Genomic DNA, 19,814 nt, shown 5'->3' on the forward strand with positions numbered 1-19,814 from the left:
CTTCTTCTTCGCCAGCCTCTTCCTCTGTATACTCTCCTGTACTTCCTCATTCCACCACCAGGTCTCCTTGTCCTCCTTCCTCTGTCCAGATGTCACACCAAGCACCTTTCTAGCAGTCACCCTTACTAGTTCTGCTGTAGTTACCCAGCTATTCGGTAACTCTCCACTGCCTCCCAGTGCCTGTCTTAACTCTTCCCTAAATTCCACTTCACAATCACCCTTTTTTAACTTCCACCATTTAATCCTTGGCACAGCTTTCACATTCCTCCTCCTCTTCTTGATCACCAACGTCATTCTACATACCACCAATCTATGCTGCTTAACTACACTTTCCCCTGCCACCACTTTACAGTCTCCAATCTCCTTAAGACTGGCCCTCCTACATAGTATATAATCAACTTGTGAGCATCTTCCTCCACTCTTGTACGTCACCCTATGCTCCATATATATATATATATATATATATATATGGTTCTACCTCACATAAACGAAACACCACAACACCGACAACGCAATCACCGACACCACATAACCGACAGTACAAAAACACGAAATCCCACATGCCCGACAACGAAATAACCGACGGTACACAAACACGAAACCTCATACACTTCACACACCACAATCAACAACCAAAACACATTGCCCGTCCAAAAACCACATACACAACACAAGCACACCAAAATCCCTACAAACCCACACTAAACCACACATACACAACTACCTACAACCCTGACCCAAACCCTAACCCTAAGGTCCGTCACTACCGCACACTTACCTGACCCGCTCCTAACCCTAACTCACTTATCCCGCCCTAACCCAAACACAATCACTACCGCACACTTACCTGACCCGCTCCCTAACCCTAACTCACTTAACCCACCCCTATCCTCACTTACCTTACTCGCACCCTAACGTCCGTCACTACCGCATACTTACACAGCCTTTTCCCATTTCGGCATCCTCGGCGTCGGTGCTTTCATCCGTCGGGTCGGTCTTCTGCTTGTCGATCTTCTTGGTCCCGTCGCGTCGGTCTTCTGCGCTGTCGATCTTCTGGGGCTCGCGATTTCCCTGTCGATGTTCCGGCGTGTCGTTGAAGTGAGGTAGAACCATATATATATATATATATATATTCACATATACATACATATATGTACTGCGGTGATGGTGCTGCGATAGTATTGTCGCCTCACAGTAAGACGTTGTCCGGTTTGATTCTCAGCTAGAGCATCTTCTCTGTGGAGACATGCATGAATGGGCGTACCTTCGTTGAAGGTTGTGTGTCAGGGCCAGCAACTCTGCACATAACAACCTACTGCCAATCATTAGCGGGCCGGAATTCCACTGTGACGACCCCTAACCGGGAAAAGCCAGAAGACACAACATCTACAACATACACACACACACACACACACACACACACACACACACACACACACGCATATATATATATATATATATATATATATATATATATATATATATATATATATATATATATATATATATATATATATATATATATATATATATATATATATAGCATGACCTTCAATTTGTTTTTTTTTAAACAGATCTTTTATTTTGGAAGATTTGTCTTTGGGACATTGCCTAAAAAGGCACAATGGGGGAGGTTAGAGCCTTGGCCAGGATCTGGAATCCCAGTGGTGACAGGTGGAGGCCATCTCTGCAAAGCAACAAGGCCTGTGAACCATGTCATCCCAGGCAGACAGACACTGGATCCCCTTTGAATGACACCAGAAACTAAGCCAATTGTTGAAGTCAATTATTTTTTGTTGGTATTGTGGTAACATTCTTGGTGAAGGTAGGATGCAGTTTAGGGTCATACTTGCCTGGTACACATACACAGAGCTCAATCATGTCTCACTCATATAGTCCAGGGGGCGTACGTCCAAAGTCATTCACACCAACATGGACAATGACAGAGTTATACTTGTACTTGTTGTGGAGAGACTTAAGTGCATGCATGATGTGGCAATGACAGGGTTATACTTGTACTTGTTGTGGAGAGACTTAAGTGCATGCATGATGTGGCAATGGCAGAGTCGTACTTATACCTGTTGTGGAGAGACTTAAGTGCGTGCATGATGTGGCAATGACAGAGTCGTACTTGTCCTTTATGTGGAGAGACTTAAGTGTGTGCATGATGTGGCAATGACAGAGTTATACTTGTACCTGTTGTGGAAAGACTTAAGTGTGTGCATGATGTGGTGGATTCTGGCACCAGACAAACAACTGACAGTGACCTTCTTCTTGTCAAGCCTGGTGATGGGGACATTGGTGTGTCTCACAACTGAGTCGCCAGAATTCTGAGGAAGTCTTTTGTTAGACGAAAGTGCTTCATTTTTTTGTATAATAAACTTTTAACAGTTGGTTCCTGTTGGTCTCTGTGGTCTCTGTTGGCTGCTTCAGACCCAACAGCCTCTAGGAAGTGACATAACACAACCACATGAAGAATGCATTGGTCCTTTGTGATTGTTCTCCAAACCAAGGTAGACTTGAAGCACATATCCCCACTAGTAGCTCTAGATACGGTGACTGTGCCTGGTGGGCTGGAACAGTTAATCTCTTTGGAAGCTTGACTGGCATTGCAACAGGAAGAAAAATTGGACAAAGCTTGAGGATCATCATCATTCTGACTTGTAGTTTCCAGGGGTTTGCTTGGTCTGGGAGAAAACATGCAGGGTGCTGAATGGTGTCATAAATGCCCTTCATGATGGTGATGGCCTGTTTCCACTTCAGGAGGTCACTGCCCAAGTCCTTTGAAGGTTGGGCAAATAAAACCATGATGGGCTAAGTTCTTGCTTAGGGGTGGACAGTCTCAGCTAGTCTATCATGCACTTGCCTATTCCAACAGTATTGCACTACCCATAGTGAGAATGTAATTAAAATTGAAGTAAGAATGACTGAAGAAACTGCAGACAGTGTACTGATATGCTTATGTCAGAGCACAGTTTTGGGACTGGGGAATGCTTTTCAAATACTTGACCTGTGATGCATCAAGGAGATCACATACAAGTCCTGCGAAGAATTCCTAGTCAATACCTCACTCCAATTAGCCAGGGTTTAACAGAGGAAACCTATCTTCTCCGGAGTCACAGACACAGAATCTGGGTGTTTTCAGGCTACAGATGCTGTACCCTTAAGAGTGAGGTCTGCAAGGGAGGATGACCCAAAGTGCTTCTTCCTCTTTAAGCCCTAGGCACTACATTAAAGCATTTCTGTAGAATAAGAAATGGTGACCAAAGGTCATTACTTAGTGGGCTTTATCAAATTCAAAGTTTTTCCAAAGGAAGGGTCATCTTATGGGGATCTGTAGAACAGCAAGGACTCTGCATTCGTATAATCCTGTCAGATAGGGGCTTTTGCATCTACAGGGTCCTCACAGGAAAAGAGGGTAAGAGAAGCTCTTACTCTTCTTCCACTCCAGAAGGGATGTGTTTGTATACACGCAATCTTGGGGGCATCAATTATGCAAAGTGTGTGCAAACGGTGTTGAGTAATAAGAGCCAAAGCTTGAGGCCTGCCTGCCGAAGGGGACAAGAGGGCCTGAAAACCTGCACTGAGCCCAGTGCTGGCATCAGACCAAGGTTTCTTATGAGTGCATTCTCATGTTTACATGGACAGACTCCACCATGTTTCAAACATCTGCCTCATACTTAGGCCCTGAGCTGCAGTCCACAGCTGGGAAAGACATTGTGGAGCCAATTCACTCTGGGTCATTAAGCCTTGCTGGACTTGGTGAAAGACCTATGAAATTACAAAATGGCTCACATTTTTTCATCATCCAAACATTTTGAAAATATAAGACAGCAAAGCCAACAGATCTCAGAACTATCTTACAGACAGCCAGTAAAAAAGTGCTTGTCATAAAATTACAAAGTACCTTGGTCTGCAAGCACTGCTGGCATCCAGAAAAAAACTGTAGTTAAAATACTTACTTGTATGTCCAGGAGTTCCTTTGTCCTGTTGCTCTGAAAATCTTTAAGATCCTTGACTTTGAATTGCAGGGATAGTAATGCTGATTTTAGCTTGTCCTGTGGATATTAAAAAAGAAAGAAAACATAAGAATTTAGGCTGCAAAAGTATTAGGATTCCTTTTCATACTTACGAGATATAATGCCAATGTGTCTATTAAACCTGCGACCTTTACTTAGAAAGAAGTGCTAAATGTCCAGACATAGAAACAGTGCAGTGTACTTTAAGCAATACAAGTTAAGGATGTGTCCAACTTATTTTATGAACTACGTTACATAGTACAGAATGAACACATCTTTTAACCCTAAGGTTTAACAGCAGCAGAGGAATAAACCTTCAGAATAGGCCTTTGCTCGACCATGAAGCTAAGATGGGACATACACTGTGAAAAAACACAAAGTTCCCTAAACAAAAAGAGGAGCAAGTAGCAAAAAACTTTTTTTTGAAAATCAACAGGAAAGTCAACATCTTCCCAATATTGGAGAATATTCACAATGAAATTTTTACATAGGAGCTTTTTAACACCACATAAAGTTGCAATAATTTACAAAAAAGGATATATAATAAAGTGTTAAAGATGTGAAACAACATGACAATGATTGGCTGAACACGATTATTGAATTCAAAATAGTAACATCTTTTGAACAGATTTTAGATACTTTTGTAAAGCATTATGGATAGATATCACGGATTCTCTTATATCAGTCAATACACCAATCTCAGAAGTCATATCAAAATACCTTTTATTAATAGCAAGGAAATTCATTATGAAAAATTGGAAATCTAGGTCTAGAGTCTCATTTAACTGTGATTTTATTTATCTAGCTAAATCGGTTTGTAATAATGAAATTTCTACCATTAAATGAGAACTAGAAATACAACACAGCATTTAGTTGCTTAGCAGAAATTGTACAAATTACTATTGCCTCACAGCAAGAGGTTCTCCCATTTGATTCTCGGCTACAGTGTGGGGAGTGCCTTCTGTGTGGAGTCTGCATGTCCTCCCCGCAGTTGGGTGGGCATTCAAAAGACATGTGTTAATGGGTGTGCCTTCATTGAAGGTTAAACATCGAGCTGGCACCTCGACATTCTTGAAAATCTACTGCCAATCATTAGCAGACCGGAGTTCCGCTGTGGCGACCCCTAACCAGGAAAAGCCGAAAGACAACAACAACTAGGCAAATATTAACTGTTTTTATATGTATACTTTGTTATGGACATTGTATACAGTTCATTTTAGTTGTGTTTGTAAATAGTTTGATTGGTAATTGAATTGCAAAATCAAATAAAAACTTTTAAAACATCATGTGCGATAGTAGTCAAAAGAGAATAAGGTAGCAGCCTCCTGACTACTGCTCTGCCCAGGTTGAGAGGGTGGCCTAATGGTTAAGGTGTTTGCCTTACAAACACAAGGTGCAGGGTTTGAGTCTCACAAGGGATACTTGGCTAGGCTTAAAAAGGCTTGCAAGAGCAATTACCCTAGTACTAACCTATGAACCCATTTGACAACCTACTGGACAGGCTGAAGATCCTATTACCCCAGTGTTGCACTTTATCCAGTATCCCCCATTACCTTATGAAAAAGGTGAGCACATTCTTTAATCATAAGTGTAAAACACTGTACAGGAATACAGCCACACTCTACATATACTTACTCTGATATCACACAAATAGGGAAAGCTAAATCTTCCTTAGCTGCAGGATGCCTCCTAGTATAATAGCATTAACTGACAAAACTACACCTCTTTTTTTTTTTGTCAATGATCATGTATTTGTCAGGAGACAGTTTCCATATATATTATGTATATGCATAGAATCCTATTATTAAGACATCTAACTGTTGCAGGATTTTACAGCCTGACTTTTTAAAAATTACACTTTTGCAAATTTTCAAATGGAAAAAATGACTAGTTTTTCATTTGGTATAACTAGTCCTTGGACAGTTTTAAAAGGAGGGGTTTCTCCAGGTAAACCCCATTTCAATCATGGATATGAACTTTATTTACTTCAGTCGTAATAGCTTATTGGACTTCTAGCTTTGTGGTCCATCAGTGCATAGTTTACTTACCATGTTTAATCTGGCCAAATAGCCAAACTAACTGCCCATGATCAGAAAGTTACAGAACAAGTAATTTATTTATATAAACAGCAATTACTTTTTGTTGCTATCAACTATGTATTATAATTTGAACGCATGCCATATTGTTATTTCTCACCAACACTGGGCAGCCATTTGGGACTATATAAATTATATTGGAATGCCAATTTCATACTTTTTCATTGCCTACAAGATGTGTATGCATTAGATATTACCTAGTTCCCTGCATTTGATATATTTATGGCTGGTCATATGAACAGAAGTGGCAGTGCATTCACACCAAGCCACACATTTACTACTCAAGCAATTGTATTTTATCTTGGCAGCTACTGCAGCTCAGAGTGTGACTTTGATACACATTGCTGAGGCAAGGGCATCTGAAGGCATCCTGCTATTAATAACTGGTATGAGTTGAGAGAGACAGACAGACCTCTGAACTGTCCCCTACCTATTGTTGGAGGTATGGCCCTCTTTTCAGGTTTGATTTATCCTTTTGCATAATTTTCAAACCCTACCCCCATCACATCTGATTTTTTTTTAGTTTGCATTTTTTAATAAATAACAAATAATCAACTGCATTAAATTTGAGTTAGAAATATTGTTATAGTTTCCTAAGAAAAACAAACAATATGAAATACGTACAATATTTCCGAAAGTCAGAATTTCTCAATTTTCATTAACTATTTCAATCAATAACATTGTTTTTCAAATACAGATTAATAAGTGATATCACTTTAATCCAACATGTGATTGTTGTCATGCAATGTGGTTTTCTATGTACTAGACAGCTTCACATGTGATTTTTGAAGCTGTCATGTACATAGAAAACCACACTGAATGACTAACATAGTAGTGGCATCAATAATTTAAAGAAAAACAACACGCATCTTACATCTCCCTTTTTCAAAAGGAAAAATAACTCGTGTGGTAGAATTTTGCAATACAGTTCATTAACGTCTACAGATTTTATACTGTGTCTTTAATAATGTGCTCATATTTCCCCTCATTTTTGCCACTTGTCTCTTAAGCATCTTCTGAGTAGTATCCCACTCCTTTACCTGAAGTGGGAAGAATTAAATCTTATTTGGTATTCATTTTATGGAAATTAGATATCCAGATTTTTGGCTGGATGTATTTACTTTTTAAGGGCCTTTGTACCAAATTTCATTGTCTGCAGGTTGAAGTGTAAGCGTGTGTGTGTGTGTGTGTGTGTACATTGTAAATCAATGAAGAATAGCTACAATTAATAATTCAATGAAAATTTACAAACGTACTTTTCATCAAATCACTGATTCTATGAATAATTAGCCAATCGAAATAGAAAAAGGAAAACAGTTCCCACTGCAGACATAATTTGTCTGTACAGTGGTACTATTAGGTAAGAATGTTTAGTACCATAATATGTATGATTGGGGTCAGAACAGGGGTATGGGCACATATGACTGAGGGTAGGCATGGGTGCATTTTTACCTAAATAGTCGCTCACTATTTTCTTCCTAAACTTTGTTTACTAATAGATTATAAGTGGAATCTACTTTATATTGGTCTTAAGTCACCAATGCTGCTTCCTCTATGGGTTTTTGGATACGGTCAGTCCTTGGGGTTGACCCATTTCCCCAACAGAAATTTGAGAGACTGTTTTTGAAGGTTTATCCTGCATGAATATAAAGTTCCTGCAATATATATTAATATATATGAGGAGCTGTGGAACACAGTGAGGACTTCCCTCTCTGTAGATTAATTGGACTGTCCACCACTCTTTAGATAGATTAACTGGACTGTCCACCACTTTTTAGATAGATTAGCTGGACTGTCCACCACTCTTTAGATAGATGAGCTGGACTGTCCACCACTCTTTAGCTAGATGATCCCTGTTTTAACACTTGTAGCTTCACTACTTTCCTCCCTCCATGATTGCAGCATAGAGAACATTTCCTTTTTACTTAATCAAAGCTCTTCCACAAAAGCCTCCTTAGTTACGCTGGAGAGCTCATGACTACCATGACACCCCGCTCCATAAAGACCATCATCAACTTCCTTTTCCCCACTTTTCTACATGGGGTAAGGGTTTTGCATGAACTGTCACCACCTCTCTCGATTTAGTGCAAATATCCATGTGATTTTTCTCGACATTAGTCTACGCCACCAAATCACCTACAGCCTCTATATCTAACCTTTCTCCCCACTAACTGTATAAACAACCCAGTTTTGTAAATCTTGCATAAACACAAACTGTAACTTTGCAGACTACATCCTTTAGTTCTATTGTACAAAAAAATCACATTATGCTTAATTCTGCTTACACAAGCAACCAAATAGCCTCAGTCTTAAACAAGTCATAATACACTTTCAATCTCTTCCTCCATCAAAATTTGTGAGCCAGCTCTTATTCCTAAAACCTTCTTCTAAAAACTTACTTCACTACAAACAAAAACATACTGTCTCATAGCTTTATGATTCCACCAATACCCAACTTTTCACAACCCTACTAAAAACACAACTCAAAGCCCCTTCACTATCAATTGACAAATTTTCATCTTCTAGCAGATAACACAGAACCCAACCCAGATCTCCTAAACATGCAGAGGAACCACCAGTCTTAAAATGTGCCTTCGATATACTGGAAGCATTAAATTAAGTAAAACAGTTGCAATAATTTCTATTTACTCACAAGCCTGTTTTTGCTGAATCCTGAGTAAACAGATAGCTCCACTGGCTTGCACCATTTTCCAGGTTACTGTTACATGCATAACCTAAACCAGACAAAAAAACTGGAGGAGTAAACCATGTTCCTGTTCAAATTTTCCTGTCCAACTGAAATTTACACTTTGGGAATCATTGCTCATCTCCCTAAAAAATAATGAAACATAATTTGTGTTTTGAAACACACTTAAAAAGCATCTGTCAAAAAGATGCCAACTCATTCCAAGATAACTTACCCCTGTGATTTGTGTAACTACCTCTACTACTAAACTCATCCTAACATCATTAATCACTCATATGTACATTAAAATTCATCCAGCAACCCTAACTTACTTAGCCAACTCCCCCCCCCCCCCAACAGATTATAATATTGTTTTTTTTTCTTTCTATTCCAGGTCTACAGTCGAAACAGGAAAAAGAAAATGGACGTGTTTGCCATACAGTCTGGATTTCTCATGTTCGGGTTGTCTGACATTGATATCTGCTGCCTTTCTCAAATGGACATTCTGTATAAAATGGAATTCTGTACATATTAGGCTATAATTATAATTTTATTACAATGCAAAAAACAATATATATATATATATATATATATATATACACACACACACACACACACACACACACACACACACACACACACACACACACACTGTAGTTGTGATTCACAGATGTACTATTTAGGAGTTTGCTTCATGGGGCAGCTCCAAGGTACACAATGTATTACACATTGTCTTTGAATTCCCTCGCCCCTTGCATTGCCACAAAGTAACACTTCTCTGTGCCTAACATCATTATAAAGCACACACCATGTTTCAGACATCTTGTGTTACTTCTTACGGTTGCAACACTGTTTTTCAAATATTTTGTGTTACATGAATTATTACATGATTACATTTCTTAACTTTATACTTTCTGGCTGAGCCTGAAAAGTCCAAGAAAATATCTTAACAAGTGCAAATAAAAAGACAATGCTTACTTAAATGTTTCCATCTATACTGCTGTAAATATAGTAACATAAAAACTATTCCTATCAAAGGGGAATTGAAGAAAGAAGAATGGGAGAAAGAAACAGAAAACAACTTTGTAGGAGTAAAGCACAAACAGAAATGTATACATCACTTTTTATTATGTACAAGATCCAAGCAGGCCAGAGATATAATGTTGTTCACTGCACAAAATTTTGTATGGTAAATGTTAGGTACTATAGTTAGCTGTCTTTGTATAAATAGAGGGTTTTCTATACTTCACCACTGCTTTGTGGCTTTTTATATGTCTGAAGAAACCCATAACAACATGCATTGGCATTTGGAAATTTGTGAACAGAACTGTATAAAGTGCAATGCCAAATAATGTCCTGCTACATAAAAGGGCTTTTAACAAGATAGAAAAGACATAGACCCATATTAACATACGTCTTCTTTCAATCACCTAACAAAACCAAGAAAAGCTGCTTCATTCTTAGACGATGTAAGCTCATCCACCAACTGTCCATCTACCTCTTATCATTTTTGTACATGTGGTTGGAGTGGTAGATCAACAGTGACCATCATCTAGAGCCAATGTTCACTCTGCCAGCTGCTGTTGTTCTTCTCTACCCCCCCCCCCCCCATGCACACACACAATCATACACATGTGCACTTACATCTACAGCCAGTATAAAATGTCCAATCCACCCACCTCATATGTTTGGAATGTGGGAGGAGACTGGAATTCATGGAAAAAATATGCAAACACAGGTACGTTATGAAGACCCTGTGCAGAAGACACTCCCTCTGAAAATCGAACAGGAAAACCCATTGCTGAAGGTGACTGGCATAACTGTATTTATTTCAATGCATGTTATATAGCAAAGGGACCTAGCATGATCAACCTGCAAACAAAACAAAAATTAACAAAATCGTGTTAATTTCAAAACACTACGTAATAACGTGACAAAACTACTCAACAGAGATAAGAAGCCATATTATTCCCAGCTTCAACTATAAATACATGTAGTCTCACCACGATGAAGTGAAGGAACGAAATGCCAAATAAATCCAAAGATGCAAAGCTTTAATAACAAAGATGAGCGCTTTTGTGTGGACTCCTCCATGCTTCATCAGATCATTCATTCATCAGATTATTCCCAGCTTCAATTCCAGCATAAAATCAACCCCAGTAAATTTTGGCACTCCATATCTTCTATACTTAACCCTGGAAGAAATGGAGAGCACACCCTATTACCTGATACCCCTCCATCACAAATAGCCAAAAACTTTAACAAGCACTTCATAAAATCAATTTCAGACCTACTAACACCCCTAATGCTGGACCCCACCCACCCTTCAACCTATTCAGACACCGACCCCAGGCCAACTACTTCTAACCCTGTCATTACTAACCCCCATACTCAACAAAATGTCATACAAACCCCATTCTCATTTCAGCCTATACCCACTGATACCATTAAGAAACTGCTATAAAAACTAAAACCCTGCTCTACCTCAGCTGACAATCTCTCACCATACTACCTCAAACTGGCTGCTAACTCAGTCACCTACTCAGTCAGGATCCTAATAAGTAGTTCTTTATCCAAATCAGAAGTACCTACAATATGGAAGCAATCTCACATCACCCCCATCCATAAAGGAGGCGACTCGTTTGATCCATCCAATTTCCGTCCTATATCCATCTTGTCACCCATATCCAAAATTCTCAAGAGAGAGGTATCCATCAGCAGGTAATGCAATATCTATTGCAAAACAATTTTTTAACCAAAACCCAACATGGCTTCTGACCTAGCCACAGCACAGCTACAACCCTGTTATCTTTTACATACACTGTGAACAAGGCCAGAGATGCAGGATGCTATACAGCCTCATTATTCCTTGATCTCTCCAAGGCCTTTGACACAGTGTCTCACCCCTTACTTTTGAACACACTGTCTAACTTAGGCTCCTCACATAACACAGTAAAATGGTTTCAGAGCTACCTCAAGGATCATAAACAAGCAGTGAAATGGTTCAACAAACTCTCACACTTTCTCCACAACCCTAATGGAGTCCCCCAAGGACCCCTACTCTTCAACATTTTTACAAACAACCTTCACACTGCTGCTCACCCTGGGAATCTCATTCAATATGCTGATGATTCCACCATAATCAGCACTGCTCAATCGCTACCAGAACTACTCTCAAAAACTCAACAGTCCTTTACAGCAGTTGAATCCTGGCTAAGAAATGTCCAAATCTTTTTTAATCCAAAGAAGACAAAACTAGTACTCTCATAGCAAAAACACTTCCCTGTCACTGATCATTTCAACATCATTGCATCTGACAACACTGCCATAGAAATAGTGCAGGAAACCAAACTTCTAGGTGTTATCATTGACAATAAACTTTCATTTGACCCCCATATACAGCAGAATGTAAAGAAAACTCATCAAAAATTGGACTGTTTTATATATAAACAAACATTTACTTACTGCAGCAACAAAAACTACCCTTCCAAAAATATTTTTACTTCCCTCTCTTCTGTATGGTGCCCCTATCTTAACTAACTTACAAAATTCTACCCTAAGCAAGTTGGAACAGTGCCACATCAAAGTTTGCCACAAACTCTAAATATCACACACACCACTGTAAACCACTCCTAGAATTAAACTGGCTTGAACTACCCAACCAACTTGCCTTTATTCAGCTATCCACCTTGCACAACCTTATTTTAAAGCCTACTGCCTGCCTTGCACTAGCCAATCTAGTCGCACCTTACACACCAAATCGATCCCTACGATCAAAAGATAAAAATCCTCTTAGCTATCTCAAAACCCACAAGAAAACCTGGTCAGTCTCTGTATTCATACCCTGTCTCTGTACATTGGAATTCACAATTCACTAATTCTAGCTACCAGGTTTATTCCTGGTCTAACCCGGTTCATAGATAGGTACTAGGCTATCGGCCCAAGGGCCTAAGTAAGCCTAGCCAACAAGGTTCCCTGGTTTACGCCACACAAGAAAATTATTTTCCTGTGCCCCTGTCGAGCAGAGCCACAGAAGTGATCCTCAGGGTGTATTTCCTATTACCCATCCACTCATCAAGATTTTTCTTGAAAAGTGCTACTGAGGAACTTTGCTTGACAAAGATGGGTAGCTTGTTCCAGAGTATGGGAAGTCTCTAGGACAGGAATCTAGCCCTCCAGCATGTCCTGTTTATTGTGGTGACAAGGTTTAGGTCCCTAGAGCATGTAGCTCGGAGGGATTCAGATTTCTTTAGGTGTAACATGTCCAACAGCTCTGGATTTGACATACCTTTACATGTTAGGCAGAGATCACCTCGGAGTAGGCAATATGCTATGGAGTAAAGCTGGAGTTTTTTGAGACAGTCAGTGTAGGGCATCTGTTTGAGGCCAGTAATCCTCTTTGTGAGGTACTTTTGTGGCCTTTCCAGCTGCTGCAGATGTCTTGTGAGGTACATTTCAAAAGGGGCGTTGGCCTCTATAATGGGTCTAAGAAGTGTTGAGTAGAGGGAAACATGACCTCTTTTCTCCTGGATGAGAGCCCTTTTGTGATGAGGTGTGCCACATAGGAGGATTTCCTGACTACTGTGGCAATGTAATTATCAAAGGAGAGGCTACTGTCCACCTGGGTCCCAAGGTCTCTGATTACACATTCGGCATTAAGTAGACTGCCACCTATGTGGTAGTTCATGGGTACAGAGTTTTTACCAAAGTGGATGACAATGCACCTTTTGGCATTGAGCTTGAGGCCATAGCTCTGCCACCAGGAATCTGTCTCAGTGAGGTCCTTCTGCAGGATGTCCACATCATTTGCGGACATGACTATGGCTCCTAGTTTGCAGTCATCTGTGAACTTCCTTAGCCAAAGGCCTTCTGTGTTTGGTATCTACTTCTCTGAAGTATAGGCTAACAGGAGAGGTCCCAGAACTGAACACTGTGGTACTCCACTTGTCACTGGTTTGAAGTCAGATTTGGAGTCTGCACCTTTTACAGTGTGGGTTCTGTCAGTGAGCCAGTTGGCAACCCGTCTTGTGACATAGGGATTTATACCTAGTTTAGTGAGTTTAGCTATAATTCCAGAATGGGGGATGGTGTTGAAAGCCTTGGTGAGGTCAAGATAAGCTGTATGAACCACCTTACCCTCGTTTACGGCTTTGGTGACTGCCTCAAAGAAGTTAATCAGGTTCAAGAGGCATGATCTGCCTTTCACAAACCTGAACTGGGTGGGGTCCAGAGTTTGGAGGTTACCAATGTCTTTGTTTATGAGTTCCATGTCTTTACAGACCAGGCTCTTCAGGCTAATAGGGTAATAGTTTCTGGGATCAGTGGTAGCTCCCCCTTTGTGTAGTGGGATAACTGTTGCTGTGCACCATTCAGTGGGCACAAAGCCTGAGGTTAGGCTATGATTGAACATGGTGCTTAGGTGGGGAGCCAGTTCGTTCTGAAGTTCGTGTAAAACGCAGCCTGGGATGTTGTCTGGTCCCATGGATGCTGTGTTTTTGGCTTTAGAGAGTGCAGCTTTTAGAGTGTGCAGCTTTTACCTGGATAGTTGTGATTAAAGGGACTCTGCATTCTTCTGGTATAGCTATGGGGCCTTTAGGGGATGACAGGGGGCTAGAGTTAGCACTGAACCTATCTGCCAGGATTTTGGCAATATCAGTTGGTTCTGTAATTTTTGTGCTGTTATGCTGTAACTTAGAGCAGATCTGAGTGTTGCCATTGAGATTCATGACATAGCTATAGAATGCTTTGTGGTTGTCCTTAGAATCAAAATATGGGGGGGATAGATCCAATAAAATGGGATGGCACGAATTATTAAATAACAAAGAGAGGGGTTGGATTATTAAATTAGGGGGGTGTTTTACCCCTGGTTTGAATGACCAATTGTGAATTATTGGAATTCTGGTCATATGTGTATTGAATGACCCCTTGTAAGGGTATATAGACACTGTGACTTTAAATACTTGTATAGCCTTTACTAATTAATGATGCTATATAAAGCCTTTTGAATTTGCCAGTGTTGTATCATTGAGGAAGGCCAAGGTGCGGAAGCCGGTCCGATTCTGATTTTTTGGTTATGCCACAATAAACAGATTTACATTCACTCCTTGATGCTGGCCTCTTTTTGATTTTGATATATGTTTTTTTTAGCCTGTTGCACCTGCCTTATGTGCGAGTACATTGTGGTGTAGTTACACAAGTAGTTTTCCCAGTTAATGGTGGGGTAGTTGAAATCACCCATTATTAGGGTGTTTGGTTGAACTCTAATATTTTCCAGTATATCAAGAAAAGAGGAGTGGGAATCCTGGGGCATGGTGGGGGATCTGTAGCAAGCTACAAATTGGATTACAGTTTGCCCAGAGTTAGTTGCACTTGGATAACCTTGGATGCATTATGCTGAGCAACTAGACTGGAGGTGTGGATATCCTTAATGAATATGGACACACCTCCGCCTTTGATGTTCTGGTCCAGGTTAGATGGCTGAAAGGTGTGGTATGAGTTATAGCTTGGTAATGCAGGAGTGCTCTCCTAATGCAGGAGTGCTCTCTGGAGCCTTGAACCAGGTCTCAGTCACTGCACAAATAGATATCAAAATGCTCCATTTTAAGGAGTGCCTCGAGGGAGTGCATTTTGACATTTAGACTTCTAGCATCGAGTAGTATTACCCTTAGTTTTTGCTTGTCTGTTCCTGTTACAGTGGTATATTTGTCATTTGATCCTTGCCTAAAAAAGGCACTATAGGGGCAGCAAGAGCCTTAGCCAGGATCTATATGGCCCAATATACAGTGTAGAATGATGCCTGACTGTGTTATGGGGCATGTCACAATCTTACCCTACAAAAATGTAACACTTGATACAGGACCTGAAACTGGATCCGCATGCAAAGGCGGATAAAAAAGGAAACATAACACTTACATCTACCCCCCCCCCCCCCCATATCCCAGGGGTGACAAGTGCATGCCATTTCTGGCAAAGCATCATGGTCTGTCGACCATGTCGTCCCAGGCAGACAGATACTAGATCCCCTTAGAATGACACCAGAACCTTAGCCAATTATTGAAGTCAATCATTTTGTCCTTGTACTGCGGTATCATTCTGGGTGATGGCAGGATGCTACTCAGGGCTAGGGTCATACCTGCCTGGGCTACAAGATCGGAGAGCTTTTCCATGTAGTCCTGGGAGGTATGTCTCAGGTCGTTCACACCAACATGGACAATGACAGAGTCATATTTGTACTTGTTGTGGAGTGACCTGAGTGCGTGGGTTATGTGGCAGATCCTGGCACCCAACAGGCAGCTGACAGTAACATTCTTTTTGTTTAGCCTGGTGAGTGGGACATCAGTGTGCCTGACTATAGAGTCACCTATGACTAGTGTGTTGGGTACGTTGTTTTGCCTTATGGGCAGTGGTTGAGTGGCACACTGATTCTGTGGGTATGTGTCATTTGGGTTGTGTTGGGAGGTGGAGGTTGCTTGTGCTTCTGTTTTGTAGGTCTCTGTTGCTTGAGCAGATTATTATTGAGAGCCTCCGTGAATGTTATCTCAAAAATACATGGCTCTGCTCCTGCATAAAGCCTGCCTAATGCTCAGGTCTTTCTCTTCTCTCACATTTCAATTCCTCACAGACTGCAAGATCCTAAACCTCTTCTAACTCCTTCTCTGCTTCTACACCATATCCTTAAGCTGCTGCTCAGGCTTTATTGCTTCTATTCTTTAACTCTCTCTCACTATATGTCTACATCACTAACTCTCTGGCTGCTATTTCTGCATCACGTATGATGAGAGTGACTATTATGGTCTGTAATGTTTTAACTGTATAGAACTGTTTAAATGTGTAGTAATATATTACAACATCTTGTAGCAGTTTGTTCTTTCAACTTATTTCTGTATAGTATTTCTAAAGTAAACTTTATTGTATTGGATTATACTGTATTTGTATTGTACTGTATGTGGAGCTTTTCTCCCTGGGCCTCTGGTGAAAACGGATTCTGTAGACCCAGTCAGATAACCCCGGTAAACAAATGCCAAATAAATAAATATATTTCCTTTGTTAACTCGAGTAAGTAATGCTTGTCTAAAATCTAATGAAGAAGAGGACCTAGGAATAAAAGCTTCACAAAAGATCATGTAAAGTTCATGTTTAGAAACAAATTTCTACTGTATACACTGCAATTGAATATAAGGTTACACACTATATATAATATTAGCAAAGAAACGCAAAAGAAATAGTTTTAGCTAACAGTAAACATATAACATGCAGACAATATTCAGAGCTACTGCAGAAAAAAGGTCAGAGACTCTTGGTAAAAAGGAGATTGTACTGAAAATAGAAAACCTAAGTTACTGTCTTTAAAATATACAACAAATAATATATTACTGCTGTGGTTGACATCAGAAGACTATCAAATCTATGTCCCTAGCATTATGAAGCATTCAGAACTGTGCACAATGCATGGGTTCTTACTAGCTGTTTGAATATTGGGATCATTTTTGTTGTTGCTGTGGTTGAGATGCCTCCTCATACATGTCCTACTATTTAAACAATCTTTCTTGGGTTTATTTTTAAGTAATCAGATAAGATCCCCAGGTCCTTCTCCTCATTTACAACACTTTCCCACAAGACCAAGTAAACTTTTCTACTTCTGTATATTACAGATGTGTCACTTTGCAATGTTAGGAGCACAGACATTTTGCTGACATGCTTAGAATCATTTCTCTAATCCTGCCAGGTAACATCCCAACCTTTGTGAATCTGCATGTGTATCAGTCATATGACTAACTTTGTATAATCAGCAAAGAGGCAAACATTTATTTCATAACCGTCAGCAGTGCCACTTACAAAAGTCATAAAAAGTGTCAGCAACCTTTTGTCACAGAGGTCTACTTATACTCCAAGCAGTTGTATCCGTTTGTCAAAATATTAGCCACACTATATCCTTAACACTAATTACAATCCTTCTGAATTTAATCCCTGATATGCAGTATGCTAACATGTCCGATGTTTTGTTAAATTCTAAGCAGGCAGTATGCACACTGGTAAGAGATCTGTATTACATTTGCCTGGCATGAATTTCATGTTCTGAATCCATGTTACTTTCTGACATCTACACTTGTAAAGCTTCTGTTCCAAACAGAACCCCTGAACATTTCTTTGTAGGCAAAATAACACCTGATTAAGTCAACAGCAGACTTCTGGGTAGAACTGTCTTCTGTACTCAGCCAGAGAGAAAGAGTGTTAAATCACAACCTAAAAATACAGTGACTTCAAAGAATGTAGTACAATTTTATATAGGTTATGATTTACTAGTATGTATAAAAATAACATATTTTATACATGCATTCTCTTCTCTTCAACAAAAATAATCTAAGAAATGACACTTCTTAGGCTGAAAATACAGAAAGATTATATGCCAGACTATCCCATACAGGAAACCAGTTATTTAGCATTATTTATAAGGCAGATCCTTACCTTATACACACTGACTGTCTTACACAAAAACACAAAACTGTGGTTGGAATGCTTGGGAACACACAGGACGCAGATAAAAGCTTCGTCTTCAAGGCAAAACAACTCCAATCTCAGTCTATGCTCCCCACAGCACTGCTCCCTTATTCCTTTTGTAGCGTGTAAATTCTGCATCTCTTTTTATCTCCCTGCAATCTGATTCCTGTTAGATATGCTGTAGTTTCAGTCCCTGGGATCCGTGAACCATGTCAGCTAAATTTCACTTCAAACTGCAGTTTTTGATAGGAACATTCTGTGCATATTCAGAACAAGAACGTTTGTATCAAATCCTGGCACTGCAGACCCTACAGAGTTGGTGTTCACAAGTAAAAACTACTGGGGTTTCAAATAAACTGGTACAAGTCAGTGTATTAACCAGCTAATACCCTGTAAACTATATTAACAGGAAGTGCTATTTTTTTTCAAATCAAATTTCCACCACAGGGGAAACAGACTAGGTAGAGAAGTGACCGCCTCCATTTAAAGGGCCAGCACTGTAGTATATGACAAAATAGCTTGTTCATTATCTAAGGCATACCTCTCGGAGTGAGAAATCTGGACAAAGCTATAAGTAAAAGTGGGACAAAGGCCCAAAAATAGGATCCATTTTTAAATACTGCTCTTACAAACTTATAAAGTTGCTAGAATAACAAGTTTTGCATCAGCATGAATTTTCTGAAGGGTATGAAGTCTGAAATTCAAATGTCCGTCATTATTTTCTAACTTCAGTCTTTAATGATTTGTCACTAATTTGCCAGAAAACCACAATTTAACAGACCAAAAATATGAGACAAAAATCAATACATTCTGTGAAACTGTGCACAGTTGATAGGTATGAAGGTGGTATGTCCTACCTCTTAAACAGCTGTTTTAAGTCAAGTGGAGAAGTCAACTGAAGTCAATATTAAAAAAAAAAAAAAATAGATATAAAGAAGCATAGGTTGGGCCTCAAGCTGGCACCTTGGCTTTTTGTAAAAATCTACTGCCAATCATTAGCGGACCGGAGTTCCGCTGTGGCGACCCCTTACCGGGAAAAGCCGAAAGACAAACAACAACAACATATTCAACTTTTATTCCCAAGCCGATCTTTATTTCTGGTATTTTCTTTCTCCTGTACTCTCTTCAATTCCACTTCTACTGCATCTGTTTATGTATTTGTGTATGTAATGGATGCATGTATGCATGTACTGTATGTATGTAAGTATTTCTACATGTGTTCACTGGGTGAGTATTCTGTTAGCATATTTATTTAATTTGCTTTTGTCTACTGGGTTTGTCTGACTGAGTTTAGCCAAAGAACTCTATTTATATATATAAAACAAAACAAAAAAAATATGTGTGCGTATATATATATATATATATATATATATATATATATATATATATATATATATAGATCTACTGTATTTGGTCTAATTTCATTTGGTCGAAAATTATTTCAGGCAGCCCACTTCACTGAAAGGTGATTTGAAACTCATTTGGTCGAATTACATTTGGTTGAAAATAATATAT

At 39.5% G+C, this 19,814-nt stretch overlaps 1 protein-coding gene across 1 annotated transcript in view; it reads right to left on the bottom strand.

The window, feature by feature from the left end:
• LOC122812760 (zinc finger protein with KRAB and SCAN domains 8-like) overlaps positions 1 to 18,691 on the bottom strand; it is a 109,438-nt gene extending 90,747 nt beyond the window's left edge. Inside the window, exons 1-2 of the mRNA XM_044084834.1 lie at positions 18,267 to 18,691; positions 3,963 to 4,058 (exon numbers count right to left, since the gene is read on the bottom strand). Coding sequence (XP_043940769.1) covers positions 3,963 to 4,058; positions 18,267 to 18,437 — 267 coding nt within the window. The 5' untranslated portion in view covers positions 18,438 to 18,691. The remainder of the gene's footprint in view (positions 1 to 3,962; positions 4,059 to 18,266) is intronic.
• Between the last annotated feature and the right edge of the window lie 1,123 nt (positions 18,692 to 19,814).

This window comes from Protopterus annectens, chromosome 10.part0 (assembly GCF_019279795.1).
Source record: "Protopterus annectens isolate FY-2018-M chromosome 10.part0, PAN1.0, whole genome shotgun sequence".
Classification (NCBI taxonomy): domain Eukaryota; kingdom Metazoa; phylum Chordata; order Ceratodontiformes; family Protopteridae; genus Protopterus; species Protopterus annectens.